A 22774-nucleotide genomic window follows, 5' to 3' on the forward strand; every position below is an offset into this window, starting at 1 on the left:
AAATTACATGTGGGGAGGAGAAAAGTATAGGTAACTCTCTGTATTATCTGCTCTATTTCCCATAAACCTAGCCCTGTTTTAAAACACAAAGCATTAATTTAAAAAACTGTACTAACAACACAGAAATTATATACAAAAGTTGAAATGGAAAGCAAAGTGAGACATAACAAATAAGAAAGTAAATGTCTCAGATAAAAAAATCAAGATGGAGATGAAAGGAATTTGACATAAATGTTAAATCTTCAAGCCTAACCAGTAAGAAAGGGCGGGTACAACGGACCTCCATTAACTATAGTCTCCAAAGTTCAACTCTCATATGTGTGTAATTGTACAATAAATATTTGGAATCTGGTATACCTTATTAGTAAGACAACAGACAACCAAAGAAGTATTTGCCATTTGTCATTATAATTAATTCCTTTCATCTGTCTTACGGGGTTTTTGTCCCTGTAATACGTAGCAGGTGTTAGTCTCTATTCTGGAACACAAGCAATACAGACTACTTACTACTCATTGCCAAGACAACAGAACACAGACATCCATAATTCAATATGCTCTGTGTTGCCCACATGTGAGGAAATCTAAATGCCTATTTGGCATATAGTAATTTTATAATTTTGCCAAGTCAAAAACCTGTACTGAAAGTACCAAGAGCCTGGTAAATAGAGAGAGTCACTTAATCATAAGTGGGTCCAGCTAACTCCCTACCATATGCATCTCAAGTCAGCTATCGGACCAGTAAGAATGTACTAGCAAGTAGATTCTTCTTCCGTGTAAATAGTGGCCCCCAAAAGAAAGCAAACTGCTAAAAGTGGTAACCAAGGTAAAAATAAAAATAAGAATTCAAGAAAATAGTGATACTTGGGAGGAAAAAGGAAAATTTAGTAATTTAAGAGAGATATGTTAAATTAAGGTTGACTTAAATCTAATATATGTGAGAACTTCAGCCAAGATTCTATACCCCTCATTCATTAAATGAGGGATAAAAAAGTGCATGGGAAGATGAAAAGCAGTAAAATTTTATGTAAAAATATTACAGTACTTAGGAAATGAAGAACTCTCTTCTCTTGCTCTGACTGAGTGGCTCACTCATTCGTGTGCACCAGAAGGTTGCGGGTTCGATCCCTGGTCAGGGCACATACCTAGGATGTGAGTTTGATCCCCAGTGGGGTGCATACGGGAGGCAACTAGCGATGTTTCTCTCTCTCTCTCATTCTCTCATTCTCCCCTCCCCAACCCTCCCCTCACTCTCCTTTCCTCTCTCAGCATATCCTCCGTGAGGATTTTTTTTAAAAAGGAAGAAAATGCAGAGCTCTCTTGGAAAATGAGAATCACAGCAATTCCTATAAAGCAGCAGTTAACTACCAATAGTGTGGGAATTGGTTCGAGAATTTTACTAAGGTATTCTCTGGATGTGAATGTAAAAGTGCAAGTGGCACCAACAATGCCACAAACACGTTTCTCTTACTAGCTGTAGAAGCTCAGAAAGAACATAAACTCTCGGTTTTAATGTATTTTTTAAAAATGGCTTAAAGTAGAAGAAAATGGCTCTGCAATTATCCATCAGCATCATTTCCAACCATTGTCAGACTCGGATCTAAGTCCACAACTCACGTACTACATATAATGCAGGGAGGAGTTGACTTTTGTAGTATCTACGGAAAAAATTACTAAGGGATAAAGGTATTCATTTTTTATTTAATCTGACTGCACTTGTAGGAAATTTTTATGCTAGAGCAGAATATTAAAAATTGATAATATAAATTCATCTTTCATAAACTTAAACAATCTATTATGCTTTTCCTGAGGGATGAAGCTCCTCCCTAAAAGGAATTTTTTTTAATTATACCTATTCCTTTAGATGGTCTTAACAGTGTTCCAAAGGAAACCCTGACTGCGCAAGCAATCTACCTGACTGCACAGCAGGCATGGCCTTGGTCTGTTAAGATATTACTGAAAACTCAAGAGAAAGGAATGGTGATATTACTTAAAAAAAAAAAAGAACTTGTGTACAGTCACATCCACCTCTCCTGACTGCCCTGAAATCAGAAATGGTGTGGATGACGACATCATGGTTAGTGATTCTGAAAGGTCAACTTACAGGTGGATTTCCACTGACAAGTATGCCTTCTTCCTCTACAACTGTAGTTCCTTCTCTTGTCTGTCCTGCTCTTAACTCCTCTAGAACTTCTGGTCTGCACAGCACAAGTTAATACTCCATTGTGCAACCTTACTAGTTCCGTGAGTTTCATGACTGCTAACCTTGCCTTTCCAATCACATTTTAAATCCCTGAGCAAACATTCTGAGAAGAATGGTTTCATATCATCAACATTCTCTATTCAAAAACAGCTAATCTCTAAAACCTGAAATCCAGTTCTAACTAAGCAACTGTTTAAGTAAAACACTTCACTTCAAGAGATTTCCTCCAACGACCATGTTGAAATTGTTTCAGCTATCAACTTAACATTACTTGATGCTAGCTAAACAGAGACTGCTACTAACTAAAAGGTCTTTAATTGGCTCTTTCACACATGTGGACAAATAATTTGGGACTCGATTTCAAATGGTTTTGGCTCATGAGATATCATCGTACGAATACTCTGAAAAACCAATGTTACCATTATTACTGAAAATAAAGTTCCATCTGAACCACCAGCACCCACAGCAGTAATGGTATCGATAGCAGTAACACTCATTGAGCACTAACTGTGTGACAGGTACCATTTCAAGTGCTTTAGAGATTTCAATTCACTTAATCCCTATAAAAGCCCTGGAAGGATAACATCACATTGTAAAGATGAAGAAAATGAGGCAAAGTTAAATAACTTGTTCAAGGTCACACAGCAAGTGAGTGGCAGCCAAGATTCAAGTGGCAGCAAGTAAGAGGTCTGGGTGTAAGACCCAGCACTGACCCCTGTGGCGCACTGCTTCTGCCAAACGGATGGTAAAGTATGTCCCTGGACGGCACCCTTAAAAATGAAATTTACATACCAGTAAAATAATTTTCTAACAATAAAGACCTATACATGTAAGCATGCCTCAGCAGAATGAAGAAAAAAAATCATAGCATATTTGTTTAATATTTACATTCCAATGTTCATGCAGAAAAATCTTGCAGAAAAAAAGTTTTACATATAAATTTACATACAATATCTGTACTTACTTACCTGGCAAAAACTTCAAAGTTTGCAACATCTGTCTTTCCTGAGAAAAATCCACCATTAAATGAGTCATGTTGTCACTGACCTTTGGTTTCAACGAAAGGCGAAAGGCTGAAGCCATTGTTACTCTATGGCAAACACAAACATACTTTTAAAACTAAAAGAATGGGAAGTATCATATATTTAATTTATAAAATGAAGAGATAGAAATTATTTCACTGTAGTGATTTCAGAAACTACAACAAAGATAACAAAACTAAACAGAAATTTGCTTAGTCTTTGAAAATTAACTAATTAAAAACTGTAAAATGTTTTTAAATTTAAAGACATTTAAGATAACTTTAAGGAACTTTCTTCCAGCCAGTTTTGTAAAACTGCATACGAATACAACAAGTATCACAAGAGACAAATGTTCAGTATAAATCATCTGTAACAGACCCAACAGCCATCAAACCTCTGTACACTCAATCTTACTGACTTCCTGATGCCAGCCTTACTCCTTTTCACGTGCCAAACAAGGAACTGTACATACACCCTGACCCAAACGTTCTCCCTAGTAGTGACAGCTACGCCGTGTATCCTCAAGTAAGAGCAGAGGTATACTGACCAAATACTGTGTAGCTTGGTGGCTGCCAAAGACAGGCCATGGATGAGAAAGGGGAGAAGTGAAATCACTAGAAGGTGTCCCTCTGATGTATCAACATCAGCTACATGGAAGGATACAGGAGGAACAGTTCTGTGAAACCTCATGCCGTAGAAATAACAGGAGTTCAATAAATATGTATTAGATGAAATGATATAAAAAACAAAAACACACACAAAAAAGAAGCCATAACAGACTTAATTTTACCCACAGTATGGGGAAATTGTTCTGTCAATTCAAGCTGGGAAGAAATGAAATTATCATGTTCTACTAATTTGTCATTTTAGCTCAAATTTCCATTTTTCATATTACAGTAAATTTCCGCAAGACTCACAAAAATACCTCCCCCTTATTATCTTTTGTCAAAGAACGACAAGGTAATATTCATGAATGTTGCACTCCTGGTACACAATTTGGGAGAGGAAGTAAACAGAGCAGGCGTACAAAGAGAACACCAGGCCTGGCCATTGAGATCTGCCAAATCTACTCTAGAGATCAATGGTATGAAAGATATCAGACTTGTTGCTGTATTCAGTTATTTTGAGATGGAAAATGTCTAACTTGCTATATTCAGTTCCTTTACTGAAAAACATCGAACTGGCTACATTCAGTTACTTTATTTCATTTTAAAACTAGGAAAGTAATCACTCAATTTAGAAACAAAGTTAACTAACCTATTTATCAAAAAGGAAGAGCTATACTGAAATACTGAAAAACAATTCATGGGGAAAGGAACTCTTACACTTAATGAACTGAGTATTTTTCACACACTACTTTAAGCTGCTGATTGTCAATAACAGTATTTCAGGTTATATCAATAAAAAGTTAGGAACAAAGTCTAAGCCTTTGTTCTTTACAGCCCCAAGTATCTTTTGATTTGAAGACCTCTGATCGAGCTCTTTCCAGATAGGTACTTAGTAAATGCCCTTACAATCAATGAGTAGGTTTGCACCTACTTAGCTGCTTCTAAAGCTGATTATTTAAATGCATTCTTTGAACTGTTGAGAAAAAAAATCTGAAAGTATTCTAGGAAATTTAAATCTGAAACTGTAACTGCAAAACTCGATTTAACCACTATGGCCTTAGAAAAAGAAAAAGAATGTTCCCCAAAAGTGCAATTGGACAGTCTATCAAAGCCTAAAAAACAAGAATAATGACCTTCGTTTTCTAGTCAAGGAAAATTTCAGTCTCCATAAATCAGTTAGATAGATGAACGACAATGCTATAATTTTTCAAAAACTGAACTTTTTATTTTTAAACTGAATATATTTAGATAATTGTGCCCCAAAGCGCAGACTAACAATCTCAAATCCACAGATAATTACATTACAGGATCCATGTCATTAGCAATGTTTGATTTCACCCAGACTTTCTTGGTTTAGTTGTAATAGTAAAACTGAATACAAAGATCACTTCTCTACCTCATTTTATTTAGGCAAAGAGAAAAATAACTAAAATATACAGAAGGACACTTTTAACTCCCTCAAACTACCTACCTAATTAATTTTACTCTTCCTGCAACTCCCAGTGCTTTGTAAAGATGCAGAGATCTGCTGTGCGTTATCTTCTCATTTCTGCCTGTACTGTGTGCGGCCACTCTCGCTATTCCTCCTATAAAACTTCTGCCACAGAAGATGGTAGATGCTGAGTTCTCACAGATGCTTTCATTTCTGTATATTTGATTCCGGTCTGAGGTATATTACACACTCTTCCTAAAAATACCACTTTTGCCCTCATATAAGGGAATAAGTCTTTCTTCCCTCAGTGAAAATAATTATGTTATTATGACTACATATTTATTTCTACATTATAAATAGCAATAATGGAATTCTAGAAGCTTGGATATTATGAAACTAATATCCAAAGAAACCTGGACGAAACTAAAAATCAAGTTTAAAAAATTAAGCCAAAGTCCAGAAATATTTCTTAGGTAGGAAGTAAAATTTTGGGGGGGAGTCTTAAAAAAAAAGTATAGGCTTTGAAAAACAAAACAAAACAAAAATAAATGGGAGTTTGCCCCGGCAAAAAAAAAAAAAAAAGAGACCCTGACTCCTGCGATCACTTGGATACTGATGAAATCGAGCTGAGAATTTGGCTTAGATGAAGAAGAGAAATCAAGCTTCACTAAAGAATACATTCAGCCATGAACACTTACCATAAAATAAAATTCTGATAGACAAAGGAAAGAAATCAGGGGTAAGGACAGGGTTCTGGAAAGCACAGAGCCACAGAGATTCCTGGGGGAAAGCAAGGGGGCATTTTGCAAGGTCTCTCGGGGTCTTCGGACGGCCCAAAGCCTGATTAGGAAGTGACTTCCAATCCAGATAATCAAGGACCAGGGTGGGACTTAGTGGAGCCGTTGGCTTAATGGAAGAATAACCCAGCCAGGCAGAAGATGGATCACCCACAGTGAATTCCACCATACACAACCCAAACCTACCTTTTCCAAAAAACTGCCTAGCATCCGATCCTTCAACAACCAATACTTCTTCACCTTCAAACTGCCATAATCTCCTTTCTATATTCGGGGTCTATCTATAAGAATAATCCATGCTTTTAACCAATCCCCATTGTTTGTAAAATATAGAAAAATATTAAAATTAACAGGTGTGCTAAAAGTGCTATGACTGTCATGTTAATCTTGCCTCTAGGCCAATAAACAGCCACGAGGAAACCCAGACTGAAGTCTTCGGCTAAGACTAACAGTGCAGGCACTGGTTTTCCCACTGCAGTGAGTACCTCTGTAAATCACCTGAGGCATGGTAATTCCGTCTAGGACTCGGAGTGGTGATCAAGAGCTGTGCCATGCAGAGGGCCCCTGGCCCTCACCTGAAGAAACCAAAGTGATCTCTCACCACAGTCGATGGTCAGTGACCAGCCCAGGCGATCCGAGCCATCCCTTCAGCGGAAACCCAATTCAAAATTGCCAGCAGCCCCTTCAGCCTTTCGCTGCCTTCATTACAGCAAGTACTCAGTGTACTCAATTTCCATTTTTTAGCCTCACCCAAGGACATGCTTATTGATTTTAGAGAGAGGAGAATGGCGGTAGAAAGGGAGAGAAACATCGATCAGATGTCTCCTCACTGGGAGCAGGGACCTCTCTGGTAGGCACCTGACAGGGGACCTGAGCCTTCAACCACAGCATGGTCCCCTGACCTGGAATCAAACCCACGACCCTCGGGACCTTCCACACTGGCAAGGGCTCAACTTCCTTTCCTAATCCTGACTCTATCAATGAGCAAGACTTTTTAAGCTGAAGTCTTTCATTATTTTCTTTAATTTCCTCTTCCCATAAACTAGAAAGTAGTGGCATTAGAAAGAGAAAGAGATGGCACCAGGAGCAGGATGGAATGAGAGTACAAAGGTGTTAAATGGGAGAGCAGTGAGGTAGGAGAGCTTTACTCCTGAAGCCTATTTAAAATGTTGTGACTTCTCAGAAAGTAAGGCATGCCTATAAAATTTAAGAACAAAAACTGCATTCCAGGGGTATATATTTTTAATTATTCAAATTGGTTCCCCATCTATTAGCATAGTTAATTAAAAATTGTACTAAAACTATATTATACCAGAAATGAAATTCTTTTGGAAGTACATAATTGTCAAAACTACTTTTTTAAAAATCTTGCTAATACATATATTGTTTATTCCAGAAAATATGCAGAAGAGACAGAGGGTTTTCTTTTTGTACTTAACCATTAGGTATTTTAATTTTAACCAACAAGATTCTACTGAGAAGCTTTTCTTGAATTTCATTTCTGACTTCAGTATCAACACTTAAATAAAAATGTAGGTTTTATTCCATACCTATCCTTGATCTGTCTGGCAGCCTTGGAGCAAATCAGGGAGAAGAGAAAGAACGCAGTTAGTGCTTTTCATGCAAGTTTCAATGGCAGTGACATGCAAGAAAAGTTAGGATATAAACCCTGGAATAGATTAGTTCATATTCACCAAAATATAAACCATAGGAAATCTGTACAGTTTGCATCAACTTGCACAATGTGATGTGAGAACTACAGTACAAAATCTAGATCCTATATAAATCACCTTAAAAGGAGGGAAATTTAACACTTCAAATTAAAACCAGATGACCATAAATATTTTCTCTTACCTTAAAATTATCATCACACACCTCCACTTTCATTCAGTCTGACACTCTCCCACTAGAACACGCATCTCCTTCATGGGCCATGCATTTCCATGCATTCTGATGGTTTTCTTACACATTTCAAATCTGTGCTCCAATTTTTCTTCAGCGATGTCTTTCACCACTTCATAATGATTGTTCCAAGCTTTCCCTCTACGCTTTCACTGGGCAAACACTTTGTATTCTCAGAGCTTGCCTGCTAACATATAAAACTGGACTGCAGTTCTACAATCCTTTACCCTCAAGGAGTGAAGTTCTACAGGCAAAAATTCAGACACGGGAAAACCAGAGAAATACTTCAGGCAATGGGGTCTTTCCCTCAGATGACTTCGTGGGAGCTGCCAACTTAAACCTACTCTACATTAAGATCTTTTCTTTTTTTTTTTGAGAATTCTAATGTAAGTTTAGGAAGGGGATGCAGCTATTACCTGGTGACAGTCACAGAAGAATAAAAAAAAAATACAAGTAAAAACTGTTATCCCCTTTACATTCACAAGCAATGTAATATTTATACCCCACAAAAGTCTTTTTCCCACACTGACCAGCCAATCAGTGATACATCCAAGGCAGACTCATGGCTGTTCTCCTCTACACTTCCTCCCCAGTGTTTAGCATAAAGCTTTGTATACAATGACACTTAATAATTATTCAATGTAAGTGAACATTAAATGCACGTAACAATGCTTCTGGTGTCTCTCTTCTTCAGTTCTAATATTGTTCTTACTATTAGTCATTTTTATACCCACCCTAAAGTACTCTGTTCTGACAACCTTTCTGAGAGCAGCATGCAATTTAGACCAGCATGTTATATAGTTCCAGCCTATCACAGTCAATTCCGTGACCTTGGATACTGATCATTCTATTTTTTGGTAAGGTATTTGGGTCCTTAATGTTTCCAAATATCCTTTTCAAGCTCCACATTGTGCAGCAGACACCCCAGCTCTGAGGTGTCTATAATCTGTTCCTTAAATCATGACGCTGCTTGGGTACTGGGGATAAGAAATGTTGTGGTAGTCAATTACATTGTTTTTCTTGACTTATTGTCCTATGTTTATAGGTAAGATTACAAACCAAAGATTTTAGTATGTACCAAGGGAGGGGGAGGGGAGACTCTTCTCCGCACTCGATGTTTCTTTACCATATGTAAACCCTGTACCGTATGCAAAGAAACATCGAGTGCAGAGAAGAGTAATGCTAGTAGAAACCTCCACTAGTGTTACTTACTCCGTTAGCCTTTCTCTGTACCCTCGTTTCTCCTGGGGAGGCGATATGACTTAAACTGATTACGAATTTGAAAAGAGAAACTAGAAATAAGTAGCTCAGCAGCTTTTCCTTTTTCTGGCAGCTTGCCTGCCCACAGAGAACATATATTCTGTTATTTCCCTTGATGCAGTAAGTTTTACTGAAACAAGCTCCCCGCCACCACCACTCACCTGAGGCAGCCTTGTACGGACCATCTACCTGGGTGGGTAAATCTGTGTGATTCTAGGATTCAACATTAGGAAGCTTGCTCATTGATACAAGCCAAATTCTCTAATATCATTTTATCAGTATTTGGCCTCTTATCAGCTTTATTGTTTTACCTATTTCCCGACTGGTTTAGAACTTGATCAGAGGAATGTTACTAACCAGTGACTCTCAAATAACCCAGCAATATAAAGACCATTACTGTTTTTTACACTGACTATAGTTATTCTATTCTGTATCCGGTGTTACTTAGTTTAGTAAGGTGACATTTTTAGTATGTGCAAGTGTACACACGTACATATGCATGTAAAGCTTTGATGTTATTATTTAATGTGCTCGGCTGCTTGTGAGAAACCAGAAAATGAACAGACGAAAAACACATAACTTAGGAAAAACTGCTGTCCCGTGTACATATATAAATATGTCCATTTTGTAAAACTGGAGACTCAGTGGTTTACTTTCATTTAGATTCAAATTTTATAGCACATAGACTGTGAAAATGCAGGAGGGATTGAAAAAGTTATTCTGTGCAATGATAAAGGATAGAAAGCTTCAAATGCTGCAAATATTTCTCTAAAAAGGCCGAATTTCAAAAAATGTCTTGAATCGGATAATAAGTTGTTTAATTTTATTTTTCTGGAATTTCTTCTCCCCACACAGAAAGCTGTCCAAAAGGCACACATTACAATGTTGCTTGATTCCTCTAAGTTTCAAATTCAACTGGGATGCGTTTTGTCATTTAAACACCTCTGCTTAGTAAGTACCCCCATCATTTACCATGGCTCGGTCTCCAATACATTTATTTGCAACTATGTAATTCCATTTTGTGAGTTACGAAGAGGCCTCAGTGAATGCTTAGATTTTTAGGTTACGGTACTGTATATTACTAGAAAGCCTTCGAGAATTATTAGTCATGTTACTTTGCTCAGCATGACTATTTTCTATTTCAATTTTGATCACTATCGCTGTATCAATCTTCCAGGGAAATACTGTTTGCCAGCACGTCACTCCCTCTGTTCATATCAAAGATATCTCCTTTCTCTCTCATCCCATTCTTCCATATCTCTATTGTTCTAAAAATAAATCTTACAATTCTGATCCTTTATTTTATCAGTTCTAGGAATCTGCCCCCTAAGACCAAACTTCCCTAAATAGAATTGTGTCAGAGTACAATATATTAATAATAGTAACCACAAATAGTTCTTCATAATTTTAAGAACTTAGACCAGAACTTTTCTCAATCTCTTGTTTTCAATCTGCAATGAGTGGCTATAGAAACTATTGTCTTCCGTGACTTTATCCAGCCCTTTGAAGGTTAAGATCTCACTGTTTCTATATCCCTTTTTAATATCTTCACTTTCTCTCCTCTAACATAAAGATGTTAGAAGCAAAATGCTCTAACACAATTCTATTTATGGAGCAGCTAAATTGAATAGGATTTTCTAAACACAGTTAAAAAGGGAATAATAAAATAGTTTTAGACCCTGCTTATTGTATTCAATCAAGCATTTTCCCAAACAGAACAAAATTTGAAATTTCCAAGTTTCTTCCCAATCAGCAGAAATTTTGAAACTTGTCATCAAAAAATAAGGAACAATGACCAAAGTTTAAGAGATCTGTGTTTTAGCCAATCACATTAACTAGCAAGACACTTAACTCTTTTAGTACTCAGTTATCTATAAAATGAGAAGACTAAGGTATCTTTAAACCCTAGAAGTTCATCCTAAGCCATCTTATTTGTAGGCAGTAGCTTTTTAAAATTATCCAAAATGAGTTAAACACTTTAACAGCCTAATTCTCTGAAATACAGGCTGAAATGGAGAATGAGATAGCAAATAAAGAATTAGTTAAAATCAGCGAGCACTGATAAATAGCCATGAAAATAAGAATATATGTTTTTAAATGATAATTGCTGAGAGAAAAAATACACTAACTCTGTCAAAAGAATGAATCTAGTGAAAGCTAGATGTCAAAACTGGCATTTGCCTCAGAGGATTTATCTTTATTTTGATTTGCAGTAAAGCCCAACCGAGTTCCTAGGGAAAATCTGAAAGCCACACAGCAGAGAACTTTTTCAAGTCTCGTCTGCATGTTCACATGTTTATACTTCAAATCTTTCTACAGATTTGGGACAGATAATTTTGTAATGCTTCCCCGAGACCACCTGAAAATGCGTAAGGGGCAAATATTTAATACTTTTCAATACTTTTTTGCAATACATAATTGAGATGTCTACCCTCACCCCAAGAATAATATATTAAGGGCATAACTTGGTAAATGAAAGGGACTTAGTCACAGAGAGTGAAAAGAGATAGTTTCAAAATGCTGTTTTCCTTAGGCAAAAATACCAACTTGAAAGAAAAAAAAAAAAGCACTGCATCTACATACTGGTTGATTCCATACATTAGAAGTTTTGTATTTTCTATATAAATTATGTTTATAAAAAGAACTGCTTTTGAAAAACACAATCACTTAAAATTCATCTTTATAAAGTATAGTAAAGAACTTGAAATAAACTTTAGACCCAGTTCTGCATCCATCTGCTCTGTGACTAAGGGCATTTATACAAGAGATTACACTTTCACAGAACATCAACACCCATTATTGAAACAAAGGGGGAAAGTTACAGCTTGAGCTATTCTTAACAAATATTCAGATTTGTTTTTAAATTGCCCTCAAGACTGAAACATTCATGCTTTTGTTAAAGGTCCTCTTCTCTCCCAGCATCCCTGACTCCAGCCCACACAAGCGGCTTCTGCCAATCGTGCTGCTGCCTTGAAAACGCTGAGTGAGCTTCCACCCCTCTCCTTATCGGCCACTCCCAGCGGTCAGAGCCTCACACTCAACAATATTCTAATGATTGAGTCAGAAGTGGGAAACACACAAAACCCATTCTCCCTTTTCACCTGGAATCAAATGTAGAAGATATTGTTTCCCTTTGCCTTAGTCTGTACATTTTATTTTATCGTAGGCACCAGGGCAAGTAACCATTCCATCCTTGCTAGTCTGACAAGTGCGTTGTGTGTGGCAAGATGTGATGAAGTGGCTGGTTAGATGTGGGACTTGGAAACTGTCCCACAGACTCAGCTCTTCATAGGTAGAATTCATATTCTAAATTAAGGGATGGGGAAAGACAGGAATATTAATTCTGGCAAAGGATCCAAGCAGTGTTGTGCAGGCCAGCTATGAGCTGAGAGCCCAGGTTTGGTGGGCTTTGGGCTACTTTCCATCCAGAAATAAAGCTAATGATCAGATCTCACTTGCTGGTGATCTTTCTGCACATACTTACTATCAGCCAAACGAGTGACCATCTAGTGTAGGGATATGAGCCAGCAACTGTTACCTTCCCAAGAAAGGTTTTTCCACTTTCAAGTTTAATCATAAAATGAAAACATTGAATGGACACAAATGGATTATAAAGCCACCTTTCTAACACCAATGCAGCTTACTACTTAGTCCACAAAGGCCAAGAAAAATAACATCAAACTCAAGTATTTTATCTTGATAGGATTACTAAATAGTCTGTATTTTGCTAATTATATAGCTTAATTTCCCTCTTTTCACACCTTTCTAAAATATATTTTATATCCTTACTCTACATCAAATACAACAGATATGATAAATTGTTAATCATTTAAAAACAACTCTACTTAAAATAAAAACTAGAATTCAAAATCCCTTAAACACCAGGGCCCAGGTTAAAACATTAGCAATCTTTTTGCTCTACTATTTATAGTTTTATATTGAACATTCCCCTTAAAAAAGACTTACATTTTCATATTTTAATAAAACACTCAAATAATTTCTTAAGCTAAATGGCGGAACATTTAGTAACACATCCAGAAGCTGCAGGGCTCGCTCATCTGCATCACATAATGACGTTTTCCCCATCAGTTCACAGAAAGGAATGCAAGACTAGACTTCCTATTCCTTTTAGACTTTACATTTTTCAGACTGGAAAATCCAAGATTAAAGAGAAAAATAATTTTTAATCAAAACTTTCCTTTTTAAGTGGCTTAGTTTAGTTATTTGGTTGGGGTTTTTTTTTGTACCTTTGAAAATTCTTCAGCTTCCTTTATATCCAACGACCGTGTTGCAAATTCTAGTAGTTCCTCCGAGTTCTCCAGGGCACTGTTGCACTGACTAAGCTGACTCTAGGGAAAAGAAATTAATCATTAAAATAAAATTTCCTATTGCCATCAGAATCTTAAATATATAGTATTGTTGTAATGAACTTACAATTTAATAGCAATAATTGAACAAAAATATTGGGAAGAGCTACTGAAGCAAGGTGATCACCAGTCATATTTTCAAGGAATTTTAATGATCTTAATACATTGTACTTAACATCTTTCCCTAATTTGTCCATAAGAGCTTAACTGCATACAGGTTAAAGAAAACACAAAAGAAAGTAAAACAATTATAAATAACTAGGGTCAAATTTACTTAAAGATTATTCTCCATAGGGCAGTCAGAAAACTACCAACAATTTAAATTAAAATACTAAAATAATCCATCTGCAGACAACATCCTCTATAATGAAGACTATTTCTTTATGATATTTAACTATTTAAAGTTTATGAACCAAGTTACAGGTACATTCAACTGAGCACAATCTTAGTACTACATTTATCACAATAATAGGAGTATCAATAATACTCCTAAATGCTAATTTATAGTTTCTAGTACAGGGTAACACAGCAATAAAAAATGCTAGAGCCTAGATTTCAAAAAGAATAAAGAGGATCAAGAGAGTAACTGTCAGAGCGATGTGCTCTGTTACAGCCATGTGTTAATGTCACCTAACAATCTTTCTCATTCAGTTCTCTCTCTCACTCTGTCATTTGTGGATCTAAGGCTAAGCCCCACCATGTGAAAATATTTTAGTGATACCTTTAAACACAGGCAGACCTATTTCTGTGCTTTTCAATGTATCCAACATTCTTCTTCAGAATATTTATTACGATCTATTCCATATTCAAGTTTACTTAGTTTTGCCTTAAGATCGGCACTAAAGACAACCTATGGCTCATTTAATTGGTTTCTAGCATGTTCTATTTTAATTTGGAAAGGTAGAATAGTTCAGCCATATTCTGGGTTAAAATAGGTTTTCACGGGTTATTCTAAGAACCTACCACAATTTCATGAAAATACTGCGCGCCCTATAAGTAAACTTCTCAATGAATTCTAAAGATGAATTAACAAACCACCACTTAAATTAACAAGCCACAATCTGAAATATCTCACTTACAGAAGAGCTTTATAAAAGGTTTAAGAAAAATCACTGAGAACAAAATGGTAGGTATAAATGGTCTATGCAGGATCACTAGGGCAGGCTAGTCAATGTAGCACGAAAGTAAAAACAAAAAAAACAAGAAGAATAAAGAAAGTCCTATTAAAGAAAGAATCCAATCTAAGGTCAAAGTCTGAGGTCAATAACCTAAGAAAAGGCAATGAATTTGGCTTGAAGAGGGCAAGAAAAAAAGGTGGGTACAAAAGAATACACTTAAAGAGCACTAACATCAGTTATTCAGAAGGATTATTATCTATTAAAAAAAATCTTTGCCCGAGGAGATGTTTACTGATTTTAAAGAGAGAAAGGTGGGCGGAAGGAGGAGAGGGGAAAGGGAGAAACTGGAGGGGAAGAAAGTGGGGTGAGGGGAGAAGGGGGAGAGAGAGAGAGACGTCAATGTGAGGGAGAAACATTGATCAGCTACCTGCCCTATGTGCCCCGACCAGGGATGGAACCCACAACTTAGGTATGTTCCCCAACCGGGAATCAAACCCACGACCTTTCAGTGCATGGGACAATGCTCCAACCAATCGATCCACATTGGCCAGGGCCAGAAGAATTATTAAATTATCTTAGTGAAAACAACATGCTTCGAGTTTCTGAACCCAAAGGAAGAACAGATATGCTCTATTATCTCCAACTAAAGAAGGAAATGGCATTAGTAGCTAAGTTGTGACTTTTTTTTTAATACTGAGGGTTCTTTTTAAAGATTTTATTTATTTTTAGATAGAGGGGAAGAGAGGAAGAGAAACATCAATGTGTGGTTGCCTCTCACGCCCCAAACCGGGAACCTGGCTCACAACCCAGGGACATGTCCTGACTGGGAATTGAACCGTTGACCCGTTGGTCCGCAGGTCGGTGCTCAATCCACTGAGCCACACCAGCCAGGACTTTATCACAATTTCTTAAAAAACAAGATATCTATGATTAAAAACAGGTAAGAATCATTCTTCTACAACATAAAAGTACAGTCATACACAGAAATTCACTAATTTTTGCTTTCATTAAATCAAGCATTAGACTAAAATTATTCATATTTAGAGTTTTATCTCACCTGTAACTCTTGTGACTTACGAGCTTGTTCCTGCTTGATACTGCTAATCATACTTTCTTTCACGTCATCCAATATAGAGTATAAACTATCAAATTCTTCATCTAGCTCTGAAAGTATGTTAGAAGAATTTTCCTATTTATAAACAAAACAAAATTATTTTACTGAAGAGCTGTCTAACATAGATATACTTACCAAAGGAAACAGCAGGTCTATATTATAAACCTCCTCGGCCTAACGTCATAAAAATAATAATATTTGACATAAGGCTTTGAAAACACATAAATCCAAGAAGCAGACTGTGAGTGCTGCTAGTACTGTTTCGGCTATGCTGTGAGTCAAGCAGCCTTTCATGGGCTAGCCCATGCTCTCTGCACCTCTTATAATACAGCTTAGTACTGTTTCCACAGGACAACATGAAAGGTTGTTTCAAGGCTGCCAACTTTGTCCAGACCTTCAGGCTCTCAGGCAGACACTAAGTCAGTGATTCTCAAACTTAAGTGTGCATCAGAATCATTAGTGAAGCATTTTAATAAAATATTCTAGAGATTTTTATTCCATAACTCTTAAGGAATAGTTTGGACATATAGGGGTAGGACTGATTTTGTGTAATTTTAAATCTTTCAGGTTGTCTAAAATACTGCATTTACAAAAGATATAAAAAAACTTACCAATTCTGTACTGACTCCTAAGAGATTTATCAACCGCTGGAGTTTTAGTGCTAGAAGGAACTTCGGAAATCATCTACTGACTCGAATTTGTAATTAAACTCCTACATTTTATTAAATTAAATAGATAAGTGACTTGCCCAAAACTTGCACAAAACTAGTTGATAGTGGCAGAATTAATAAAACATTTCAGGTATGTTGACTTCTCAATGCCTCATTAAGCAAAATGCTATTTCAACAAGAAATAATTTAAAATATCTCTGAAATACCTCGATAAGCCATATATATACTTGCAACAATGGTAAGATAGAAGAAACTATCTTCAGACGTTTTTAAACTTAAATGAGTCATTCACTTAAGAGAAGCAAATTGGCACTAAGAGAACTAATAATACATACAATCCACTGTAAAATCATAATCAAAACTTTTGCTGATAATGCACCCAGACACCATCACACCGGAGTCTTACCGAAAGTGATGTTAATCATTTTAGTAGTTTATTTACAATGGTAAGAACAAGCTGTGGAAGAAGAAATGTGTAATCTGGAAGACAGAAGACCTAAATCAAATCCTACATGAACCACTCAGTAATGTGTGACCTTGGACAAGCCCCTTGAAATTCCCGGACCTCAGTTTACTCATCCAAAAGGAAAGGGACTACTCTTTTCCTCCTCAATAACCACTTGGCACAGTCTTATGGTCTTTTTCCCACTGCCTCGTATGCCCCTGTCTTCAGCGACCAGTGTAGCTAATTCCCTCTCTATTTTTTTCTGGATTCTAAAGTAGAGTTCCATTAATTTGTCAATCAGAAAAAAATCTTGGGCTAGCTCTATCTGATGGTCTCTTTATCCAGGTGTCAAGTATGATGACTCTCCCACAGATCAAGAGTTTTACAACCACTAGCTTTTTGTACTTAAAGAAAGTGGATCACCAAATTTTCCAATGGAATAGTTCAAGAAAGACAGTTGAAGTGGTGAAGATCATAATCAACTGACTTCAATCACAGTACATTCAGAAGTGAAAGAAATACAATGGCCATAGGTTTAACAGGCCAATTACCTAGCTTAAAACAAAAACCACAGGAAAGGATTCACTGTCTGTAAGTGTCCTATAAATCTTCTATGTTATTTTACAAAGAAATGTCATTCAAATTCATTAAGGCACGTTCATGGGAAAGCACCACCAGGTTATTTTTAAGGTACCTGCCACCATCAAATTTGATTATTTACAGTATAGATTATCTTCCCAAACCTAGGACCATTTCTGTAAGTATTCTTCTCTTCCCTCATCAGGAACTTTACCTTTTATTTTTATGTTTTACCTTCATCTACTTCTATAAGGAGACCTCTTAGTGTCTACATTTTTCTTCCACTACTTGCTATAAAAGGAATGCTTAGCTTCCCAGTACTTTTGAAAAGGTACGATTTTCTCTTAGTTAGAATTAGAAAAGACAAATATAAAATGGAAAAGGACAGAAGCAAGCGCTACAATATTCCCTAGTAAATACAATTCCGGGTGTTTCCTTTTCCCTTCTTTCTTTGATCATTCTGTGGAGAATGCAAGAATAGCAAAGAAAGCATTTGTTTATCTGCCATTTAAAAATCCTGCTCTCACCTCCATTAGTTTACAGGCTAGAGTTGATGGAGTGTCTTTGTACTTCTGATTTGATCCAACAAGCATTCACTATGACATATTTACACAAATGTTAAAAAAGATTCATACCTGAACTCCTTTTAGTGTTTGATTTAGTGTATCAATGAAGTTCTGAATTTCATCATTTTTATTTGCCAGAGTTGAAATAATCCTTTGTAGAGCTTCCTAGGATCACAAAAATGAAATATTGTAATATTTTAATAAAAGAGAATTATAAGCTTCATTAACAACAATCCTCTAAATAAACCCTTTATATGTAAGAGTATTTCTATAATAAATAGGAGCAATGTAAAGCTTCTTGCTCAAAATTTCCAAAGGCCTATAACTAAAAAGATGGGATATGTACTGTTCTAAAACTTCTCATTCCTGATCTACAAGTTAATCTCTATCATACCTTTCACAATGAAGATGATCCCAACTGACATCAATGGTATTATTTTAGGTCATAAGGCTGTGGCAAAGCAATAGACCCAAACCTTAAACATTGCAAAAACAAACGGAAACTTCTAATACAACATCAGGATATCAGGAAGAAAAGCAAAGAGACACTGAATTTGACATTTTATTTATTCACAAAAATAAAAAAACATTTTAGAAATATGAAATGAGATAATAAACGTGCAGCTTAAACGACAGAATTCATTGTAATACTTACAGATGTCGTAGAAGCATAGTAAATGAGGTAAGTAATTTTAGTAGCAAGTGCCTCGGACTTTTTGATAGTGCTTCCTACTTAAATAAAACACTTGGTTATTGACTTTCTCATACACCCCGGTTCAGTACTATCCAGTACAATCTTCTGTGCTGACGGAAACATCCTCGTATGTGCCGTCCAATAGGATACTCACTAGCCACATGAAGCTAGTGTGCTTTTGAAATATGGAGAAAGCAAGTGAGGACCTAAATCTATTTTTTTAACTCTAATTCCACTTTTTATAACAAGTACCGTCATATTGGACAGCTCAGGTCTAGTTGTTTAATAACTCTCCATGGGTAGTAACAGCAAACCCCAAACACGGTACTTGTATTCTCAGTAAAAATCAAATGCAAGTACTCTTACTTTATGATTTTCCCAGACACACAAGCTTGTTATCTGTAAGCACCTACAAGTGTAAATATTTTAACAATTTCCTGTAAGATTTTGTGTGACAAAAGTTCTCCTCAAAATATAATCAAATATTGATAAAAAGCTGTAAAAATAACCTGATAAAGGAAGAATACTTTATATAAATGTTCATAAAGCATTATGATAGTGGAAAATTAAAAAGAATTCCAACAGTTCTCATTTAATTCCCCCAACAAGCCCTGGAGATAAGTAGGCCTTACATTACCATCATCCCTGGGGCTGCCTATACCATTTCTTCCCACCCTCACCACAGGTGGTATTTTAGTACAATAACACAACCAAGTTATGCTATGAGAGAAGACCCACACGAAGAGTTAGCTGTTCAGCCTGTTGGTGTAAGTCCCAGAAACCTGTGCACCAAGATCTGAATACCAAGACGACTCACAGAATGGAGCCCGGACTTGTAGGAGGGGTGGGCACAGCTGGAGAGATGCAGAAAAGGAGGGCAGAGGACTTAAGAGTCTTCCTAGTATTTGTGTAAGACAGGGTCTCTATGTATTTAACAACAGCGCAATGAAGCAGTAAAAATGATTCTGCAATCCTCAGACTGTGTATAGTAAAGCTTCCATTGAGATGAGCTCTCTCTGGCTCAAGGACTGCCTCCCCTTCTATCCCTAATAGCAGGGTTCCATCCCTGTGATACAAGTGAGGAAATGAAGATTCAACCAGCTGCCCAAATGATACTGCTAGTAAGGTAAAGATCACACTCAGTCTGTCTACAAAGCCCATGCTCTTTCCACTTTAGAATATTTTCTCCTCTAACCAATGTGCCCATCATATGAAATAGCCATACAATAAATTATATTCTTTCAAAAATTTGGGCCATGGGCAGGTAGCTCAGTTGGTTGGAATTTTGTCCTCATCCTCCAAGATTGCAGGCTCAATCTCCCATCAAGGCACATACCAGAAGCAACCAATGAGTGTATAAATACGTGGAATACCCAATCTCTCCCAAAAATCAATCAATAAATAAACATAAAGAATACACAGGAAAAAGTGGGAGAAAGCAAACAACTGACAATGTCTGGTCTTGGTGACATCCTTCCTCTGTGATTCTTTGCCCCTTCTTCTCCACCTTCATCATTCCTGCAGCACGAACCTCTCCCTGGGAGCAGCAACCCCTATGAATGTGAGTGATTTCCTGCACAACATTTTAAGTGAAACTTTCAAATTCTAAGTGCCAACATTCTAGAAAGGGGCAAATGTCTTATTTGTTTGAAAGGTTTCTTTGAATATACACATTTCATCAGGTAAAGAAACCTTTGGGATTTTATCTTAAAAGCACTTAAGGATATAATCAAAAGGTTTGAGCATCAAACAAAGCCACCTATCCGTAACACATCCTGTTCACAACAGTGTCCCAGAAACTTGATATAAACAAAATCCCTCTGTTAATTGCTAGGAGATAATACTGTGGTTTTCTGTATCCAACAGTATGCCTTACATACCCAAGGCAATTATGTTTTCTTCCTCTACTCAAACAGAGCATCTGTTGCTAACACAACGCTGAAGTCCAAGTTATTTTCACAGACAAAAAAGCAGCTGGCCAAGCTAATCCATTTGCTGACCAAGCTTCTGTAAGACTGTCCAGTAACTTAACCTCTATTGTCAGACTGCATGAGTCAGAACTTCCAATCCTCTTTCAATCAGGATTTAACTACTCTTCTTTTACACCACCATTTGAAATCATTCATTGGACATAAAAACAGAAAACATACTTTAAAACTTAAGGACAGAGGTAAAAAATAGCTAGACTAGGTTAGGAAAGTAGTTACATAAATTAGCAACAAAAGTAGAAAGTTATTTTAAAGTTGGGATTATGAAATTAATAACAATAGCTAACAGAGAGTACTCATGTGGGCTAGGCACCAAATGACTTTTAAAAATTAATATGATCCTCACAATAACCCTTGGAGATTAAGATTAGTACAATTACCTCTATTTTACAGGTGAGGAAAGAGACACACAGCACATCACCCATGCTCATTCAGCTCCGAAACGGTAGGACAGGAGACCTGGCTCCAAAGTCATCCTCTTAATAATATGAAGCCCAGATCCCAATGCCTTATAAAAGGTGTGTATGTATCCAAGCCATCTTCACCCTTTGCCACTTGCAGTCCCTAACCATTTTCCTCACACTGACAAAGGTACTGTCCCTGCTACTATTTTCACCATAATATTCTATAATAGGAAAGAAAAATCAAGCCAGCGGTATATTACTTACTGTCTTATTTAAAGAGAAACGTCCAGTTTAGTTTATTATTAGTTGAAGTACAGGGTAGGGCAAAAGTAGGTTTACAGTTGTAAATACGCAAGACTGACTTTATTCTTGTATTATTATTGTGTTATTTTCCATTCAAACAACTATAAACTTACTTTTGCCCCATCTTGTATATGACTGGTTCTGCAGTGATTCATGATAACAATGCAATTTTTAACACCAGATACTCATTTTAAGCTATACAACAAAATAAAAGATCTTTTAATTAAAACATATTATTTAGTATCACCAATGACATTTAACACGTTTTCTGAGAGTGATAAATTGATCATCATAGTCATCACAGATGAGCTATTTTAGTACCAGTAAGAAAGAGCAACTAATTATTAGCTTCCTCTGGGGAAACTGCGCATAGTGCGTGCTGGTGCTCCTATACATCGTTTGGAAGGAGACCGAGTACGTTCGTATCTTTGAACTTATGAGCAGAGTTAGTGATACGACCTTGCAGGAGACACAACCTGCTTGAGTCCTCATGAAAGTGAGGGATAATGCATGCCCTGGCAAAACAAGATCACCCATATTAAAATACTTTTTTAAATTATAATTTATAGCACACAGTATTTTAGTTCTTATTTTTATAAACTTTAAGAACACTGTGTTTTCATAATGAATTATTTTACCAAGATTTTTACAATAACCCTACAAAATATTCATACTTTCACTGCATAGATGAGGAAATAGATTAATCAGACTTAAGTGATTTGCTTCATATCACAGGGTCAGTAAATAGCAGCATGGAACCCAAGTCTCTGGACTCCAAGTCTTTGCCCTTCCATTTGCCCTGAACTAATAATATCCATTCAGATATCATATGACTTTTATCTAAAGAAGTTAAATAAGCTGTGAAATGTTTTACAAATTTAGGCAGAGATGTTTTAAGTGTGCACATATTGAAAACTCACAAAATGCAGTTTTCTAAAATGTCTAATAGTCACATAAGTAAAAGCTGAGTTCTTACCCAACTGAGTTTCAAGATACTATGAAATCATGTGCACTTGTGTTAAATACTAGAATAGTCAGCTCCTCAAGGCGGTGAATCCAGGCAAATTACAGCAAACATTGTTCTAGTAAGTCTCTCCAGGGCTTTCTATCTAATAACAGAAAAGAATGGCCTCTTGGATATGCCCTTGTTTTTCCCTGCTACATTATTAATAACGCTGTTTCCTTACTGTATATATTTCGATTACTATCATCTAACAAAGAGGAGAAGAGGGTGGTTGATTTCTATGTAGGGATTATGGCTCAATATTAATAACGCACTTCTAATTGTACTGAAAACATTGGCT

General features: G+C 36.4%; 1 protein-coding gene across 4 annotated transcripts in view; it reads right to left on the reverse strand.

Moving 5' to 3' along the window:
* FSD1L (fibronectin type III and SPRY domain containing 1 like) overlaps positions 1–22774 on the reverse strand; it is a 56026-nt gene that overhangs the window by 32366 nt on the left and 886 nt on the right. For all 4 annotated transcript variants that reach the window (XM_053922070.1, XM_053922065.1, XM_053922079.2 and 1 more), the window contains exons 2-6: positions 18151–18246; positions 15764–15895; positions 13469–13570; positions 7610–7632; positions 3169–3290 (exon numbers count right to left, since the gene is read on the reverse strand). In XM_053922070.1, the coding sequence (XP_053778045.1) occupies positions 3169–3290; positions 7610–7632; positions 13469–13570; positions 15764–15895; positions 18151–18246 (475 nt within the window). The remainder of the gene's footprint in view (positions 1–3168; positions 3291–7609; positions 7633–13468; positions 13571–15763; positions 15896–18150; positions 18247–22774) is intronic.

This window comes from Desmodus rotundus, chromosome 1, assembly GCF_022682495.2.
Source record: "Desmodus rotundus isolate HL8 chromosome 1, HLdesRot8A.1, whole genome shotgun sequence".
Lineage (NCBI taxonomy): Eukaryota > Metazoa > Chordata > Mammalia > Chiroptera > Phyllostomidae > Desmodus > Desmodus rotundus.